Source organism: Colletotrichum higginsianum, chromosome 3 (genome assembly GCF_001672515.1).
Source record: "Colletotrichum higginsianum IMI 349063 chromosome 3, whole genome shotgun sequence".
Taxonomy (NCBI): Eukaryota; Fungi; Ascomycota; class Sordariomycetes; order Glomerellales; family Glomerellaceae; genus Colletotrichum; species Colletotrichum higginsianum.
The window spans coordinates 3,238,037-3,254,945 of NC_030956.1; the positions used below are offsets into that span (position 1 = coordinate 3,238,037).

The 16,909-nt window shown below is 54.6% G+C and overlaps 7 protein-coding genes across 7 annotated transcripts; 4 read left to right on the forward strand and 3 right to left on the reverse strand.

Moving 5' to 3' along the window:
• Positions 1 to 77: 77 nt before the first annotated feature.
• Positions 78 to 754, forward strand: CH63R_04502 (uncharacterized protein; the record flags this gene model as incomplete). The annotated part of the gene is made up of 2 exons (XM_018299477.1): positions 78 to 289; positions 358 to 754. 2 exons carry the CDS (start codon positions 78 to 80, stop codon positions 752 to 754), a joined length of 609 nt encoding a protein of 202 aa, XP_018160723.1.
• A 1,038-nt stretch (positions 755 to 1,792) lies between these two features.
• CH63R_04503 (uncharacterized protein) lies at positions 1,793 to 2,005 on the reverse strand (the record flags this gene model as incomplete). Its single annotated transcript, XM_018299478.1, has 1 exon — positions 1,793 to 2,005. One exon carries the CDS (start codon positions 2,003 to 2,005, stop codon positions 1,793 to 1,795), a length of 213 nt encoding a protein of 70 aa, XP_018160724.1.
• A 400-nt stretch (positions 2,006 to 2,405) lies between these two features.
• Positions 2,406 to 3,203, forward strand: CH63R_04504 (uncharacterized protein; the record flags this gene model as incomplete). The annotated part of the gene is made up of 3 exons (XM_018299479.1): positions 2,406 to 2,595; positions 2,662 to 2,954; positions 3,045 to 3,203. The coding sequence occupies 3 exons, from the start codon at positions 2,406 to 2,408 to the stop codon at positions 3,201 to 3,203; spliced, it is 642 nt and encodes a 213-aa protein (XP_018160725.1).
• A 908-nt stretch (positions 3,204 to 4,111) lies between these two features.
• CH63R_04505 (Endonuclease/Exonuclease/phosphatase) lies at positions 4,112 to 7,834 on the forward strand (the record flags this gene model as incomplete). The annotated part of the gene is made up of 3 exons (XM_018299480.1): positions 4,112 to 5,274; positions 5,371 to 7,025; positions 7,095 to 7,834. The coding sequence occupies 3 exons, from the start codon at positions 4,112 to 4,114 to the stop codon at positions 7,832 to 7,834; spliced, it is 3,558 nt and encodes a 1,185-aa protein (XP_018160726.1).
• Positions 7,835 to 8,422: 588 nt separating this feature from the next.
• On the reverse strand, positions 8,423 to 10,413 carry CH63R_04506 (Exo70 exocyst complex subunit; the record flags this gene model as incomplete). The annotated part of the gene is made up of 2 exons (XM_018299481.1): positions 8,423 to 10,125; positions 10,203 to 10,413. 2 exons carry the CDS (start codon positions 10,411 to 10,413, stop codon positions 8,423 to 8,425), a joined length of 1,914 nt encoding a protein of 637 aa, XP_018160727.1.
• A 749-nt stretch (positions 10,414 to 11,162) lies between these two features.
• Positions 11,163 to 12,756, reverse strand: CH63R_04507 (Aminotransferase; the record flags this gene model as incomplete). The annotated part of the gene is made up of 4 exons (XM_018299482.1): positions 11,163 to 11,613; positions 11,678 to 11,931; positions 12,002 to 12,351; positions 12,414 to 12,756. The coding sequence occupies 4 exons, from the start codon at positions 12,754 to 12,756 to the stop codon at positions 11,163 to 11,165; spliced, it is 1,398 nt and encodes a 465-aa protein (XP_018160728.1).
• Positions 12,757 to 13,996: 1,240 nt separating this feature from the next.
• CH63R_04508 (DNA helicase) lies at positions 13,997 to 16,866 on the forward strand (the record flags this gene model as incomplete). Its single annotated transcript, XM_018299483.1, has 3 exons — positions 13,997 to 14,069; positions 14,162 to 16,760; positions 16,833 to 16,866. 3 exons carry the CDS (start codon positions 13,997 to 13,999, stop codon positions 16,864 to 16,866), a joined length of 2,706 nt encoding a protein of 901 aa, XP_018160729.1.
• Between the last annotated feature and the right edge of the window lie 43 nt (positions 16,867 to 16,909).

The window sequence follows — 16,909 nt, forward strand, 5'->3', positions numbered from 1 at the left end:
TCACCAGCGACGCCGTTATTTGGCGTCTCAGCACTGCCATAACACCTAATTTTCCTTGCCACAAGCAACCGGACGTAATGGCTGCCGCAATCGAGTCCCAGGTCCAGTTCGAGCGAGATCTTCGAAGCGCACACCAAGACTACAAGAGGACTAAAGACTCACAGTCCAAATGGTCAAACGGAGCCCGTCCTCTGGCAGGCTGCCGCCTTGACTGGACCACTCTGGAGGCCGTCGGCGGCACCGAACAGCAGCGAGCCAAGACGCGCCCCAGAGGCAAGAACAGCGAGACGTACGTTTGTCATTCACACATCCTCATGCGGCACGTTCGCGTGGTTAATTCTGACATGCGAGACGCAGCTCTCACCACAAGAAGACGCAGCACAACGTAACCAAGTTCCGATCACACTGGGAGCTTCCTCATGGGCGCGTGCAGTCGGCGGCGCGGGCCAAGGAACAGATTAAGGATCCACTCAGCCGATCTGTCATGGAGATGGCCCCGTCTCAGGAGGGCTGGAAGAACCTCCCCGCTTCGGAGGATTGGAAATACAGCTTTGATAGGATCGAAAGTCCCAACCGACCGCTGACGCTCGACGTCTTCATCAAGACGACGGGCCGCGAGACGGAGCGCATGGTGGAGAAAGAATACGAAATCCTCAACGAAAACGGACAGATTCTCAAGGGCCGTAAGGCACGCCAGAGCCTGCGTCAGGATGGGCTTCGTATCGCCGAGGACGATGGTTTCCAGCTGGTCTGATTCCTGCAGACAAATTCTCTATTTGCCCTCTCGATGAGATGATGACTGACCACATTGTCATGCTATGTGCTTGCTCAGGAGTTTGTGGGGTGAACACCGGCATGGAGGCCGATCCAAGGGTTTCAAAGTTCTCGCGATGTGACCGACTTGGGGGCATTGGACGGCGTTTGTTTTATGATAGCAGCATTGTGTACGAATGTATAACGATGATGAGATGACCTTTAGTATGTCTAGGCAAATTGAACTCGTTTAACGAGACAGCCACCTATGGCTTCGACTTCCATCGCATCCAGCAGGAGAGGGGGAGTTGGCCAGTCCAATGCTACCTACTACACGGAGAACATCATGGATGAGACTTCAAAGCGGCCAACCACGTTAGCAGGAAATTATATTCAATGCTACTCCAGTGCCCGCGATTCGCGGTCTTCTTGCTGACATGGGGCCGGTGATCCTTCTAGGCAGCCCTGGAACCGAAAATGGCTTAGACATATTCAGTGTATATGACAATCCCCACGGGCATGGGTCCTTCTGGGTCATCACTAACACGGTGCTGAATGGTATTGATTGTGCTGGGCTAGTGCTATGTGTAGGCGCAGGTGAGGGTGTTAGAGTAGCACCAGCTGCGCGCGGGGCTGAATTGAACGGGGGGTGGTTAGTGGCTGGGCGTATTTCCCACGGGATTGGGTTTTCTTCATTCCTTTTTTTATTTTTATAGCTACCTAGGTGGAGCTAAGGTAGGCAGCCTGTATTTAGTCCTGTAGTTCCTTGTCTAACACGTTACTGGGAGCGGACAGATTCAGATGGGGTAGATATACCTAAGTACCGAGCAGGACAGACATCTATTCCTCGCATGCAACCTCGCGATCCCTAATTGACTTCTTCTCTCCTCCTACTTCGTCCTTCTCACTGCCCATATTGTCCTTTTACCACCCTCCTTCAAGTCCGTCATTGCGGCAGTCATCTCATACCGCACTGTCGCACATACCACTCCCATGATCCACACGTATTGTCCTGATCACGACGGACTGGTTATACCGTTTACGCAGCCATCCCTGGAACAGTGTCCGCAATGGCCGCAGAATCGGCCAACATGGCTCCACCGCAGCCGCCGTTCAGGTCACTATCAGAGCTCTCGGCAGAGCCCCCGGGCCCATCCGAGCTGCCGGCCGAGCTACCACCGTTGCCGTTGCCCCCGTTGACAACGACAACCCCGCCATCTGCTGCTCCGTCAGCAGCCACTTCAACATGCATGGCGGCATTCCCTTCCATAGTAACCGAGAAGACGTTGCTTGCAGGTCGCACCAGCGGCCACGACGTGAGCGTCAACAGCGCGAACCCATCAGAGCCGCCGCCGTATTCGACCCCCCCCAACACTTTACAGGCGTCCACCTCGGGGGACTCTCGTGGCCTCCCTGTAACGGCGTCAGGCCCCCCCTCCTATACAGGCCTACCTAGGTTGGATTACAAGCTCTACTCGCCGCCCCTCTTTACCTTGTCTCTTGACTGCACTACGCTGTCTTCTAGGGCAGAGCATCTGACGGCAAGCGCCAGCGCCCTCGTTTCACTCGTGAGGATGCAGGCCAGTATCCCGCCCAAACCATTGATCCATATCAGGGGAAACCGAGGTCGCACTGTCGACTTCGACTTCAAAATGAACCTCATGAGTTTGCTGGTGCCCGACGACATGAGCAGACGCATGGATTATATTCGGTGCGTGGCGCCGGGCGAGCTAGCTTTTCGGGGCGGCGCCAAGCCCGATGTCCTCCCCGAGGTGGGTGACAGGGAGCTTGAAGAGTGGTGCCGCCGCTTTGTCGAGGACCCGGCGCCGGTGAAAAGCTTTGGTGAGTTCGCATCCGCCGCAAGGTCGTGGTGATGGTTGTGGCTAATGCTGGGCCCCGCGACGGAAGCGCTCGGGAGGGTCGTTGCCAACATGGACGCGCTATACATCGAGGGCCAAATCCGCAGCTTGATTGCGTCGACTCAGTACAAGGGGCAGGTCAACATCTCTTTCCCCGTCACGCATGCCAACGTCAAGGTCAAGAGTGCCGAGAAGTCGAGCAAACTATACCTGGGCATGAAGAATCTTTTCTCGAGTAAGCACAAATACGAGGTTGTGCAATCGGTGTGGCCGTTCGCATCGGCCAGGAACGGCGAGGATGGACGGAGGTGCATGGTGCAGAGCGAGGAAGTCTGGTGGCGGGTAAGTCCTGGTTCCGAGCCGGGTGCTGTCCGTCTCAACAATGCCCTTTGCACGTTTGGGTGATTTCTCTAACCACGTTGGTCGTCACAGGAGTGGCGAGACTCGATTAAGTACGCCGTTGCGCAGAAGAGACAGAACGGGGCATACGTGACGAACGAGGACAAGCTGGAGGCGCTGATGGAGGGCAAGGGCAAAGGCGTCACGTCCATCGACTGGGGCGGTTCCGACTTTGACGAACAGGGCGTGTGATGCCATTGCAGGCTCCTTACGTGCGTCACTTTCTGGGCAGGCGACTCGGCCATGAGGATATCGTTGGACCGCCGTGTCATTGTACGCGGGTGCTTGTGTATTAAGATTTGACGTAGGATAATCAAGATTCTTCAAGGTCAGTTGAACAAGTACAAAATGTTGGAAGGCATGCGGATCCATTTTGGCCAATTGTTGTTCGCCGCTCACAATGCTGTCGTTGGTCCATGGACCCCTGGTCTACCTACCTGAAGGTGGGGTGGGCACGTATGAGTGCCTGTAGAGTCGCCTTAGTGGGTGAGTCACTCGGCAACGTCAAACGGTCCGTTCCATGCTTGCACCATCAACACTAGGACACAACCCCCGCCCAACCTAGGCATGCAAAGACACAGTTGCAAGGGTCCCTGAGTCACGGCCCCTTTACCTACCAACCACTACCTAGGCACTTGGACTGCTAGTTGCAAATTGTGATGCATTTGTATCTGACACATTCGGCCAGTGACTGGCCCGTACTCACCATCTCCGACTTTGAGTCGAGTCGACAGCTTCCTGCGACCCTTGACCTTTGACTTGACCCTGAGCTTGGCCTTTGTGTGTTTGGTTGCACCCTTGACCCTATCCCAGAGCATGGGAAAGGTTTGTGCGAAGTATTTACACTGCCTTGACTTCGTACCTTAAATCAGCCTCTGTTGTCTCTTGTTTCCATCTCCTAGTCCGCCAACCTCGTTCCGCAGCGTACAAAAGACCGACCATACTCTTCCCGCAACGTTGATTACTACTGGCTATCTCACAGTTGGTGAAATCTCGGTTCACCAGCTTACCCCAGGATCGGCCGACGTGCCACTTCCATCCCAGTCGCAACCAACATTCGCACAAACCTAAACATAAGCCGGATCAATACATTAGCACCCATGGAATTCCCAGCTCCATCGAACCACGACACGGCTCTCTGCCTGATACCCCCTAGAGACCAATGGCCGTTGGTCGACCGCCTTCGTTTCGATAATGACAAGGCCCATGCGAAGTGGCCACCCCATGTCAACCTCGTCTATCCGTTCGTCAGGTCCACGGATTCCAATGCTCTCCGTCTGGCTTGTGATGCCATTGTCAAGTGCCTCACGGACCGGGGGGAGCCCGCCACTCTTCCCATCTGCCTGGACTCCCCGGGCTATTTTCAACATAGGAACGGCAGTACACTGTTTCTGTGCGACAGAAACGCCGAGAACGCATCTCAACTCAACTGCTTGAGAGCCGCCATCCTCGCAGCCATCGGTCAGACACGCTCGGAGCCGTACAACATGCACATGACGGTGGCCCAGTGCGAAGATACGACTCGCTCGTCTAAAGTTGATTTTCTCCTTGAAAAGCTGCGGCGCCTGCCTCCAGTCAGTTGGGAAGCAAGTCAACTGGCTGTTCTAGTTCGGGCCCCGTCGGGCCAGATGAAACAATGGGGTCTCATTAACCTTGTTTCTCCCTCCCTGGTTATCTGCGGTGATTTGTTTGGCATGGAACGAGAAACGGCCTTGAATGTTATCCTGCAACGCACATGGCACTTCTCGGATCGGCTCTTGGTATGGCAGCCAGTTGACACAGTCTCCCCAGAAACGTCACATTCGGATGCTGAGCTGCTCGAAAATCTCATTGTTGCCAGTTGGAACGTCCTTGCCGAGTTCCACTGGCCTCCCTCTCGCACCAGATACCCTCTGATCGTCGATAACCTTGTCGCAGGAACCGCGTTGGCAGACATCGTAGTCCTCCAGGAGGTAACTGATGACTTTCTGCCCTTCTTGCTCGAAGACGACCGCATTCGAAAGCAGTATACGTATGCCTCACACGGATCACCCGACGATCCAGCTGCTGGCCCGTTGCCCAATATACTTAACAACGTGGTCCTTAGCAAACACCCCTTCTCCTGGGAATACCTACCCTTCAAGCGTCAACACAAGGGATCATGCGTGCTTAGGTTCCATGGCCTGAGATACAGTGAGGCAGATGGCCCTGCGTTGCCTCTAGTACTGGCAACCTGTCATCTCAGTCAAGGTTTGACAGATGGCGCCGTCGCCGCTAAAGAAAGGTACGACCGACTGGCCTGACAGATATGTATGACCTGCCTCGTCTCCGAGCTGACAGTAGTCTCCAGAGAACTCCAGCGAATTTTGAGCCACCTCAGGAGCGATTATCCAGCCAACCAATGGGTCATCGCCGGTGACTTCAACATCACCACATCTTCCTACACCGTTGATAGCGCCGTCAAGAAGGGAGCAATCACCGCGCAGACGGAAAATGTTCTCCGAAACATTGAGACAACCCTGGCCGAAGCCAACCTCCTTGATGTCTGGATGGTTTCGCGCATCGAGGCCGGTGTCAGTGACAACCTCAAAGGTGACGTCGGCCATATCTTCGAGGGTGAGCAAGGGGCAACCTTCGACCCCAGAGAGAATCCACATGCTGCCAAGATGGTCGGAAGTGGCCTCAACAACCGTCCGCAGAGATACGACCGTATATTGGTCAAGAGTGGAGGCCCGTTCCGGATCTCACGCTTTAACATGTTCGGCTTCATTACTGGCAAAGGCGAGACCAGGGAAGGTCCGTTATACGCAAGTGATCACTGGGGCATTCGATGCCTTCTGCATCGCTTCGACTCGAAAAATGCAGCAGCCGCCAGTGCCCAAGTGGTTCATGTCCAGCCCAAAAAGGCACCGGCTGGCCTTTCCGACGTTGCCGTGCTGAGACGGTGCATGGAAAACCTCAACATCTTCCCGACGGAGCAAAACGAGGCTGTTCGGAAAGAGGCTCTTCAGCTGCTGCAACATACCCTCCTGGACTCGGACCAAACAACCGGCGATCAGACACGAGGCCGTCCGGCTATTATGTTAGTCCCCGTGGGATCGTACGGTCTCGGCACCTGGTCCAGGACGTCCGACATCGACTGCCTTTGTATCGGTTCCATCAGTCCCCGCGTTTTCTTTATCCTGGCCCGTCAAAGGCTGAGAAAGTCGGGCAACCCGGGTGTGCGGCTATTAAGGAAAGTCAAGGCCAAGACCGGCACTATGCTCGAGGTTGAGATTCTGGGCGTAAAGTGTGATCTTCAATACTGCCAGGCACCCAGCGTGGTGGAACAGTGGCCCGATATGCTGAAGCGGCCTCCGTCAGACCCAGCTTTCAGCTTGCCCATGCAGACTCTTTTGAAGCTGAAGCCTGCGAGGGATCTGTTCTACCTTCAGCGTTCCGTTCCCGACCTGGCACAGTTTCGCATGAGTTTCCAGGCCATCAAGACGTGGGCGAAGGCACGCGGGATATACGCAGCCAAGTTTGGGTATCTTGGCGGCATACACCTGTCTGTCATGCTGGTCAAGGTTTGTAAGATGCTCTTACACGATGGTGGCGTTGTCTCCACTGCGGACATAATCACAACCTTTTTTGACCACTACTCGCAACTTGACTGGCAGAGAGATATGGTCTTTGACCCCTTCTTCCACAAGAATCTGAAGTATCATCGGACACCGAGGGAGGCCATGTGCCTTCTCGGCTGGCACTCTCCAACGCTCAACACGGCACTCACCGCGTCAGTGCCGACCACGAAGATCATATCGGCCGAGCTTTGCCAGGCCACTACCCAACTATCACGGGACGGAACAAGCTGGCAGTCGCTGCTGTCCATCCCCGACTCAAGCCATAGCAAGAACATGACCCCGGGCGCATCGAACTTCCTTGGCTCGTTCCGTTCGTTCATCAATCTACGTGTTCACTACTGGGGAGCATCCCTCGAACGTGGAAGCAGACTCGTCGGCTGGTTGGAGTCTCGTTGTGCCTCGCTTCTGGTTGGTAAGTCATTCTCAGAACCCCCGCAACCCGCCCTGGAAGCAAGACGTGGCTGACCCTTTCTTCTCCAAGACGTAAACAAGAGAGTACCCGAACTCTCAGCAAGAATCTGGCCTGCCAGATTCGTCGACTCATCTAGCTCCGAAGCTAAGGGAACTCAGGGCGACTACCAGGGCTCCTATCTCGTCGGACTGGAGTGGATGAACTCGGACGAGAAGCCATCGAAGGATGACCTGGAGGCGGCGCACAGCAACCTGCGCGCCGTCTTGCAGCAGTTCGAAAAGCTCATCATGAGCGACGAAAAGTATTTTGATCCAAACACTTCTTGGTTTAGTGCGACTGTCGTCAAGAGAAGCGAGCTAGATGATCTACACTTGGACGATCGTGAATGGGGTGTGCACGTTGATGGTGACGACGACTCCGACACGGAAGATGAAGAGGAGGACGATGACGTCGACGAAGAGTACCAGGAGTGGCTGGCGGACAAGGTTGCAAAAAAAGGCAAGTCGGCAAAGCAGCGCTCAACGACAGTTCGGAAACCCGAGGGGGCGGGCAAATTCCGCGCGGCACTTGATGTGCTGAACCGGTTGCGATGGGATCCGAACATTGACAGCAACGACTTCCTCATCGGGTACGAGGACCGGTTCCTGGGACCTCAAGAGAAGGCTCTCTCTGCCTGGAAGAGTGAGCAGACGCATGAAGAATTCATCCCCCAGCACCGCATCCTATGGTTTAAGCGCCGGAGCGACGATGTCATTGTATGGCATAGGTCCGAACGCATCGACTTGCTCTTCAAGAAGACCTCGGGGTAATGTTCCGGACATGGCGCAACAGAGACAAGGTGGACGGAATAGGCACCGTGCCAGGGAGGTGTTGACTGGCTGACAGCTGTCGATACGAGTTTTTCGAACCGGCGACTTCGAGACAGACTTGTTAAATGACCGGACGGATCTGACTTGCCAATTCAAGTGCCACGCGCGACCCATCGTATTCTCTTGCCTGTAGCCGTGTAAGCACATGAAACCAGAAGAATTGCCCATGCCACCTCGGTTGCAAACAGAATGTTCTGGTGCGCAAGCCTATCAATGTCATTGCCGGCTATGCACTGGGGGCGACGTTGTTACGCGAGCTGCGTACTAAGATGCCACTGCTGCTGTGCCCCTGGCGTATCTGTCTCTACAAGGCCCCAAATGATCCTCCCTGGTTGTTTCCTGGGGGTTTTTCAAACCAGACGAAGGCGGGACTCGGCAAAATAGAACAACAAAAGATATATTTGCCAAACTAGGCTTTGCTCTTCGCTACCGAGACGCCCGCTATTCCCACTTGCGAAACCAAAACAAAAGCCACCGAAAGAGGATCAGGAACCTCATGTGATCATACCCGAAAACCAAAGCCCCTGCCTAGTAGAGCGTCGCAAAGACGGCGGCTATTCCGGCCTTGTCGTACTTGACGTGCTTGCCTTTGCCCTTGTCAACCTCGTGGTATCGGTCCCAGAAACGGTTGTACAAGGGTTCAAGCATCTGCTGAATGTCCCGGGCGAATATCTGTCTCACCTCCCGTTCCATATTGTATGTCTTGTGCCGGCTGACCATCTCGTCAAAGGAGGCGTTGAACGCCTGGAACTTGCCCTTGATGTTATCCTTGTCCCTGCTGCTCAGGCCCTTGAGAATAGAAGCCGAGTCGGCCTGGCCCGACGTGGGCCGTTGCTTGCTTGTGTGGATGACATCAAACAAGTGCGTCGACACCTCTTTACAGTCCATGGTGTACATGCCTGTCGCCTTCTTGCGCCACTGGTCCAACATTCCCATCCGTCCCTCAAGAAGAGGCGCGAGGTCCGAGTCGCGGATCATTCGTTCAATAATGACAACACTATTGGCCAAGAACACACCAATGACAGCCCGGCCACCCTTGAGAACCAATCTGGCCTTCTGATCAAGCGATGTCATAAGCATATCGACCGTGTCCGAGCAGTAATGGGAAAAAATTTCCTTGCCGTCGGCACCAATGTCAAAGGAGGCGAGACTTGGAATCGCATCGGTGGACCGTCCGTCGGTAGCAGCGTTGCTTTTCCATCCCCCGTCACCCAAGGAGAACATGATACTTGAGATTGGCCGCAAGAACTCCACCATGGTCTGTAGACGCTGCATGGTCTCGGACACGATGGGTATCGGTGCGCCGTCTTGAGGAAGTGCTTGCATGGCAGTGATCCTTCGTCTCGTGTCGTCCAACAGCTCTCCCAACGACACTTTCGCAGTCTCCCGTACAGGCCGGAGTGCTGCAGCAAGCGATGATTTGAGCTCGCCAGTACGTGTTTCCAAGTTGCTCGACAAGCCCGACATTATCTCGGTGATCTCGTAAGCGAGGTAGCAATCTGTATTTAAGTGACCCTTGATATGGCTATTCAACTCTCGCAGGGTGCGGGCAAGCTCGGCCATGGCGGCCTGGCATGTGGCCTGGAACAGAGGGCCCCAGTCCTCACGCGTGAAGATACTGCAGATGTTATCGTACTCGGCAAGAAAGAGACCTTCCATGGCCTGCGCGTATGTGCCGATGCCGTTGGTGCCAGCGCGATAGATGGCGTCGGGATTCTTCTTCTTGGTCGTATTAACGCTAGCGGCGGCCAGGTTGGCCAACGTAGACGAAAGGTAAGGGCCGCGTATTTCGGCGTAAATCTTGGCCGTCGACGAATCTTGAGGAGCAGCACTGCCGCCGCTCTGGCGATGATTGCCCGAGATGTACGAATTGACCAGGCCTAAGCGCGCAACCTTGTCTTGGGACAGAACTGGGAATGGCATGTCCTTCGTGATGTAATGGAGCGGCTCTACCGAGCGAGGCGTCTCTCCCCGGAGTAATTTGTCGAAATGGCCCTCAAGTTGCGAGTTACCCGACTTAATCAAGCGGACTAGCTCTGCCATCGTCTGTTGGTTCGCTCGCAGGTTAGAGGCCTGCATGTCGGCGAGGGCCTTGGACAGTCGCTTGATCGAGGCCAGGTAGTTGGAAAGACCAGACTTGTCGGGACCAGCTCGGATGATTTGCTCTTCGTCGTTCTTGCTATCGGCAGGTTGGCGAAGCCGCTCAATGGCTGCGAGAACGGCATCGATGTCTGCGAGAAAGGAGCCCAAAGTCAGTTCGACTGAGGAGGGGGAAGCCAAGAGGGGGAATGTGTTCGGACGGACGTACTGTTGCCCAGGACCTGAAGCTTCTTGGTCTCTCCACTCAAGGGACCAGCGACTTCGCGTACGCTCTTGCCGGTAGACTCTAACCTTCCCATGCATGCTTGGATCTTCTTGGTCAGTTGGGAGGTCTTCTCGAGCCTCGAGTTAAGCACATCGACCTCGGCGCGAGCCTCTTCATCGGCGGCATGGCGACTACTTGCAGGTCCAACGGACATGGCGCACTTTTTCGTCTGCGGATGCAGCCCAAGGCAGTTGTGGTTGTGAAGACAGCGACAGAGGAGAGGTTGGAGACGGGGTAAGGGATGTCAATGGCGTTTGAATGCTGGCCCAGTGGGAAATAGTAAGGTGCGGACGTCGCCGGCGTCGTACTCGTTGCGGTCGTGACGGCGGCAAGATAGTCGTCGCAGCGAGGTATAGTCAGATCAGTAGGCGCTGATCAGGGTGAAGACTCCATCATCTGCGGTCCGCCGCAGGATCAATTCTCCAAAGGTGGTGATGCTGCTGCTGCTGATGCTGTGACGCAGGGACCTGGCACAGCGGGTAGCGAGGTTGGATGAACTGTGTTGGGACGGGGTTGTGTTGCTTAGTGCACATGCTCTTCCGATTTATACACCTATACATCATGCATAAACCTTCCGCGGCTGGGTACTACCTAATAGTTCACGTCCTTGTTCAGATCCACTTCTATTCTCATCCGTTTCACGTCTTCTCGACAGCTATGGTCCTGTCACAGGCACCCCGACACCGGTATAAATAAGAGCACATCCCGTCAAGCAATATCAAGTCTGCACACATTTTGTCTTCAAGAATGGGTCGGAATTTGCGACCCATCAACTGCTACACGTTCGTCCAGCCGTTCCCTGTTACACGACACTGGCCAACACTTTTTACTCGTGCAGGGGTAGGCTTTGTATCACACTCCGGGGAGCAAGCACCAGTGATCATCATCCCAATCATCTAAAACTTATTCCAAGCCTGAGAAATACCCCTTGATCAGTCTTGTCACCGTCTCTGCAACATGCTCGACATCGCGCTTCGTCACGGTGTATGGCGGTGCCACGATAATGTGGTCGCCTAGTATACCGTCCACAGTACCTGCTCCAGGATACACCACAATGCCATAATCCTCCGTGCGTCCGAGATCGCTGATTCCCGTTGCAACATGTGCCTCCTGTGGCCACGGCTCTTTCGTGTCCCTGTTCCGCACAAACTCGATGCCCCAGAAGAGCCCTTTGCCACGAATGTCCCCGACGTAAGGCTCGTCTTGGAGGCCCTTTCTCAGAAGCTCCGATAGCACTTGGCCCATGGTCCGCACGTTGCCGAGGAGGCCGTCTTCTTGGATGATTTGCTGTACTGCGAGTGCTGCTGCACATGCAACAGGATGACCTTGATACGTGTGTCCGTGAACGAAACACCTGGCCCAGCATGAGTCAACCTTTTCGCCGCTGCGTCGTTGCTACAGGTCATTTGAACACTCACCTGGAGCCCTTCTCCAATGCCTCGCTCACCTTTCTGTTGATGAGAACGCCAGCGATCGGCTGATACCCCCCACCTAGGCCCTTGCCGATAGTTTGGATGTCGGGCACCACATCTTCGTCTTCCCATGCGTGAAGAGTTCCCAACCGGCCCATGCCACTCATGACCTCGTCCATGATAAGGAGCGCTCCGTACCGGTCACAGACCGTCTTCATTTCCCGGAAGTAGCCAGGGAGGGATGGAACGCATCCCAAAGCCTGCGCGAATATGTCAGTCGGCCTATCCAGGGACGCTGCCGCTTCACGCCTCTTCAACGAATTGACTTACAGCTCCAACAACCGGCTCTGCCACAAATGCGCACACCTTTTCTGGGCCCACCCGAACGAACTCATCCTCGAGCTCCCGGGCGAGTCTTGCAACATAGGACTTGTCTGATTCGCCTGGCGTCTTGCCTCTGTAACTGTAGCACGGTGAAACGTGGGAAACAATGTTATTGATTAACATTGGCGTGAAGTTGGCTCGACGAGTCACATGACCTCCCATTGACAGTGCGCCCAAAGTTGTTCCATGATATGACCGCTCTCGCGCGATGAAGAGATGTCTCTGAGGTTCGGCGGCTTCTTTTTCCAGATAATATTGCCTCGCCAGTTTCATAGCTGCCTCCATAGCTTCGGACCCTAGAACACGTCAGCAACGAGCCAGAGGGCGGTTTCTATCAAAGTCGTGGACACGTACGTACCACTGCTGACTAGGTAGGCTCGTGACATGTGGCCGTGGGTTGAGTCGATGAGAAACTGGCACAGTTGTTCGCATACAGGCGTGGTGAAGAATGTCGAAGGACTGTATGCGATGCCGCCTAGCTGCCGCATCATGGCCTCTGCCACTCTCTTGTCTCCATGGCCGAGGCACGCCACTGCAGCGCCTCCCGAGGCATCGAATATCTTCCTGCCGCCTTCCAGTACATAGAAATGGCCTTCGCCACCAATTGTGTGGGCGAAGTGGCTCCGTAGATCACGGTGAAGCACAGCGGATTGACTAGCATCAGTAGTAAGTGCCGTGGCATCGAGAGACTGGGAAACCATCTTTGGGCAACATGCAATTCACGCCAAAACCTGTAATAAGCGGGGAATAATAGAGGCGAGTTGTTAAACAAAACATGCAAGGGGTATGCAAAGGGGACGCAGAGAGGCAAAGCCGGCCTGGCGTTTTTGCGGCCGCCAGTAGATAGATGTCGGCGGCAAGGTGCAATGGCAGATTTAAATCTGTCTGCATACGTCAGTTCTGATGATACCCAGACCAAACCTTTTATGGAAAACTAGGATGGATTGGCGCATCTTTCCTCGGACATGGGGAGAAGGGTGTGTTCAAGAGGAGGGGGAGAATAGAGTTCAGAGAAAGTAAGCGATATCGCTCGGAGAACCACGCCAAAGCCGACAGCCCCAGCGAGTTCGCGATTGCTTCAAGTAAACTGCAATCCACCAGGCCGCGCCAAAGTAAGAAAAGGTAGCCGTTAGCTCTCGTGCTGCGGAGAGCTCCTCCCACATGGATCAAACCTTGATTGGCTTCTAACATGCAGCGACATCGCTTCAACCGGCTTATGGAAGCATCGGCTCGGTGTATATACACATGCTGGCGGACAGCACTGAAGACTGGCTCTTATTTGCGGAATCTGTCTGCCTAGAAAAGGAAAATCCGTATGAGTAGATTGAGACGGTTCATTAATAATGGTGCGGCGCCCACTGGACGTCGTCCATGGGACCTTTCTAACACAATGGCACGGTATTCGTGGCACCCGCTTATTTCTGTCAGGTAGCAACGCAACAACACCAAGTTCGTCTCGTTTCATGCATCCATCGGACGCCCAGATGTCTACAGTGCAAAGAGACGTTTGTTTGCCTGCTACCTAGCCATCCACACCCCTGTCCCTGTCCCCCTGCCAGCCACGAGCATTGGTAAGGTAAGTATCTAGATACCTAGGTATGATCACCAGCCACAGAAGGGGGGCGGGCTTGTCACATCACTTAACGCGTGTCGTATCCCACTGCGCGTCGAGTCGCGTTTTGGTATGTAATTTGTCCCCTCCATTTTTTCTCCCCGGTAACCGAACCGACCTGGCGCATCTGCACACTCTTCGCGGTGGACCGGCACTCCCCCCTCCCTCCTGACCTATGTAATACTCTCCATCCCACTTCCATCTGGAATCCCTATCCTATCTTATGCCGCGGCTTTTTGTAGCCAATTTTTTGCCTCTGATACCCTTTCTTTAATCGCACTCTCTTTTCGTCTCTACTCCAATCCCCGCGCCGAGTTCCGGAACCCGTCATGGACTCTTTTATGCTGCAAGACGCAGCCGCCTTGGACCGCGTGCGCGCAGCCCAAGAGTTTCTCGATCCTCGTATGTTACTCCGGCCTGCTAGAAACCGCCATATTTTATCCTCTCCATCACTCGTCGTCGTATGCGCATGCTGACCACAACCCTATCAACAGAGAACGATTCGCAAGGACGCAGTTATAGGTCAGCCATCATCTTGATGCTGCAGAAGAACCAGAGGAGGCTCGTCGTCAATCTCGATCAACTCCGCGCCCATAGCCCCGAACTCGCCTCTGGAATCCTCGAGGACCCTTTCGACTACAGCCTTGCCTTCAATCATGCTCTCAAACAAATCGTAAAGACTTTGCCCCAGTCTGGCGACGCCGAAAAACTGAACGATGTGTCATATTACTGCGCCTGGGCCGGTAGCTTTGGCATGAATGCCTGCAACCCTCGCACCCTATCCTCGCAGCACCTGAACAGCATGGTGTCTCTCGAAGGCATCGTCACGAGATGCTCTTTGATTCGGCCCAAGGTCGTGAAGAGCGTACACTACAACGAGACCAAGGACATCTTCCACTTCCGCGAATACCAGGACCAGACCATGACCAACGGAGTCACCACGTCGAGCGCGTACCCCCAGGAGGACGACGAAGGAAACCCCCTCACTACAGAGTACGGCTTTAGCACCTACAGAGACCATCAAACTGTGTCCATTCAGGAGATGCCCGAACGTGCCCCTGCCGGTCAGCTACCTCGCGGCGTGGATGTAATACTCGACGATGACCTTGTGGACAAGGTCAAGCCCGGCGATCGCGTTCAGCTTGTCGGCATTTACAGGACCCTCGGAAACAGAAACACCAACCACAATAGTGCTCTGTTCAAGACCGTCATCATTGCCAATCACATTATTCTTCTTTCTTCGAAGTCTGGGGGAGGTGTCGCGACAGCCACCATCACCGATACCGACATTCGAAATATCAACAAGGTCGCAAAGAAGAAGAATCTTCTCGACTTGTTGTCCCAGTCACTCGCACCGAGTATCTATGGCCATGCTTACATCAAAAAAGCGATCCTCTTGATGCTCCTCGGTGGCATGGAGAAGAACCTCGAGAACGGTACACATTTGAGAGGTGACATTAACATCCTCATGGTGGGCGACCCATCCACGGCCAAATCTCAGCTTCTCCGATTCGTCCTCAATACGGCACCGCTGGCAATCGCCACCACCGGTCGCGGCTCGTCTGGCGTTGGTCTCACTGCTGCTGTGACTTCGGACAAGGAGACTGGAGAGAGGAGACTTGAGGCGGGAGCCATGGTCATGGCTGATCGTGGTGTAGTTTGCATCGACGAGTTCGACAAGATGTCTGACATTGACCGAGTTGCCATCCACGAAGTCATGGAACAGCAAACTGTCACCATTGCCAAGGCGGGTATACACACATCGTTAAACGCCAGATGCAGCGTTGTCGCCGCCGCCAATCCCATCTTCGGGCAATACGACACCCACAAAGACCCGCACAAGAACATTGCCCTGCCGGACTCTCTCTTGTCTCGTTTCGATCTTCTGTTTGTTGTCACTGACGACATTGAGGATACGAGAGATCGACAGGTCTCGGAGCACGTTCTGCGGATGCACCGTTACCGTCAACCGGGCACCGAGGAAGGGGCACCGGTGCGCGAGAATGCCGGTCAAGCCCTCGGCGTCGCACTCAACAACCAGACCGATAGTCAACGACTCACTGACGTTTACGAGAAGTTTGACGCGATGCTCCATGCCGGCGTCACGTTGACATCTGGCCGGGGCGCGAACAAGAAGCCCGAGGTCCTCAGCATACCTTTCATGAAGAAATACATCCAGTACGCCAAAACGAGAATTCGCCCGGTCCTGACTCAAGCCGCATCAGACCGTATCGCGGATATCTACGTTGGTCTACGAAACGATGAGATGGAAGGTAACCAACGCCGAACCAGTCCTTTGACTGTTCGTACCTTGGAGACTTTGATTCGTTTGGCTACCGCTCATGCCAAGTCCCGACTTTCCAACAGAGTTGACGAACGTGATGCGCTTGCGGCCGAGGGAATCCTCCGATTCGCCTTGTTCAAAGAAGTGGTCGAGGACGAGTCGAGAAAGAAGCGAAGAAAGACACAGACCACCGATTTCGCCTCATCAAGCGAGGAAAGCTCGTCCGAGGACGATGGCGACGATGGCAATGCCAGAAGCTCAGCTGCCCGAACACCAGCCTCGCGACCCACGCGGTCGACAAGAGGTGTTGCACGCCCTCGGGCCACTGTTGGCAATCGGAGCGATGCCGCCAACGGAGATGCTCAAAAGAGTGATGCAGAATCGCCGGCACGACCCAACGCAGAAGAAGATGAAGACATTTATGATGCCACTCCCCGGAGATCTCACCGCCGTGGTGGCGCTACTTCCTCGAGTACGGCACCGCACACACAGACATCTTTTGCTTCTTCTGTGCCCGCTTCCCAGTTGCCCTCACAGTCGCAGGAGGATGCAGAGAATGACGATGAGCTGGCGTCGGAGGCGGCTGGCCTTGCTATTACAAACGAACCTATCAGCCCCCAGCGACTGGCAGCTTTCAAGACCGCTCTCGGCCAACTACTCAATTCGGCCTTGTTCGACGACGATTCGGCCAACGTTGATTCTGTTCTTGAAGCCGTCAACAAAAAGCTGCAGCCTAGCAGCGGTGGCGCCTTTGGCAAAGAGGAAGCTGTCAAAGCTCTTAAGAAGATGGACGAAGCTAACCAGATTATGTACGCTCCCCTGACCAATCCTTTTCTCATAGCGTATTGACTTGTGGATGCTCGTAACTAACCGGGAAACAGGTACACTGATGGCGAGCTTGTCTACAAGATCTGAGCCTCTGTGGCATGCTGGACTGGCTACTCAAGGATAAAGATAG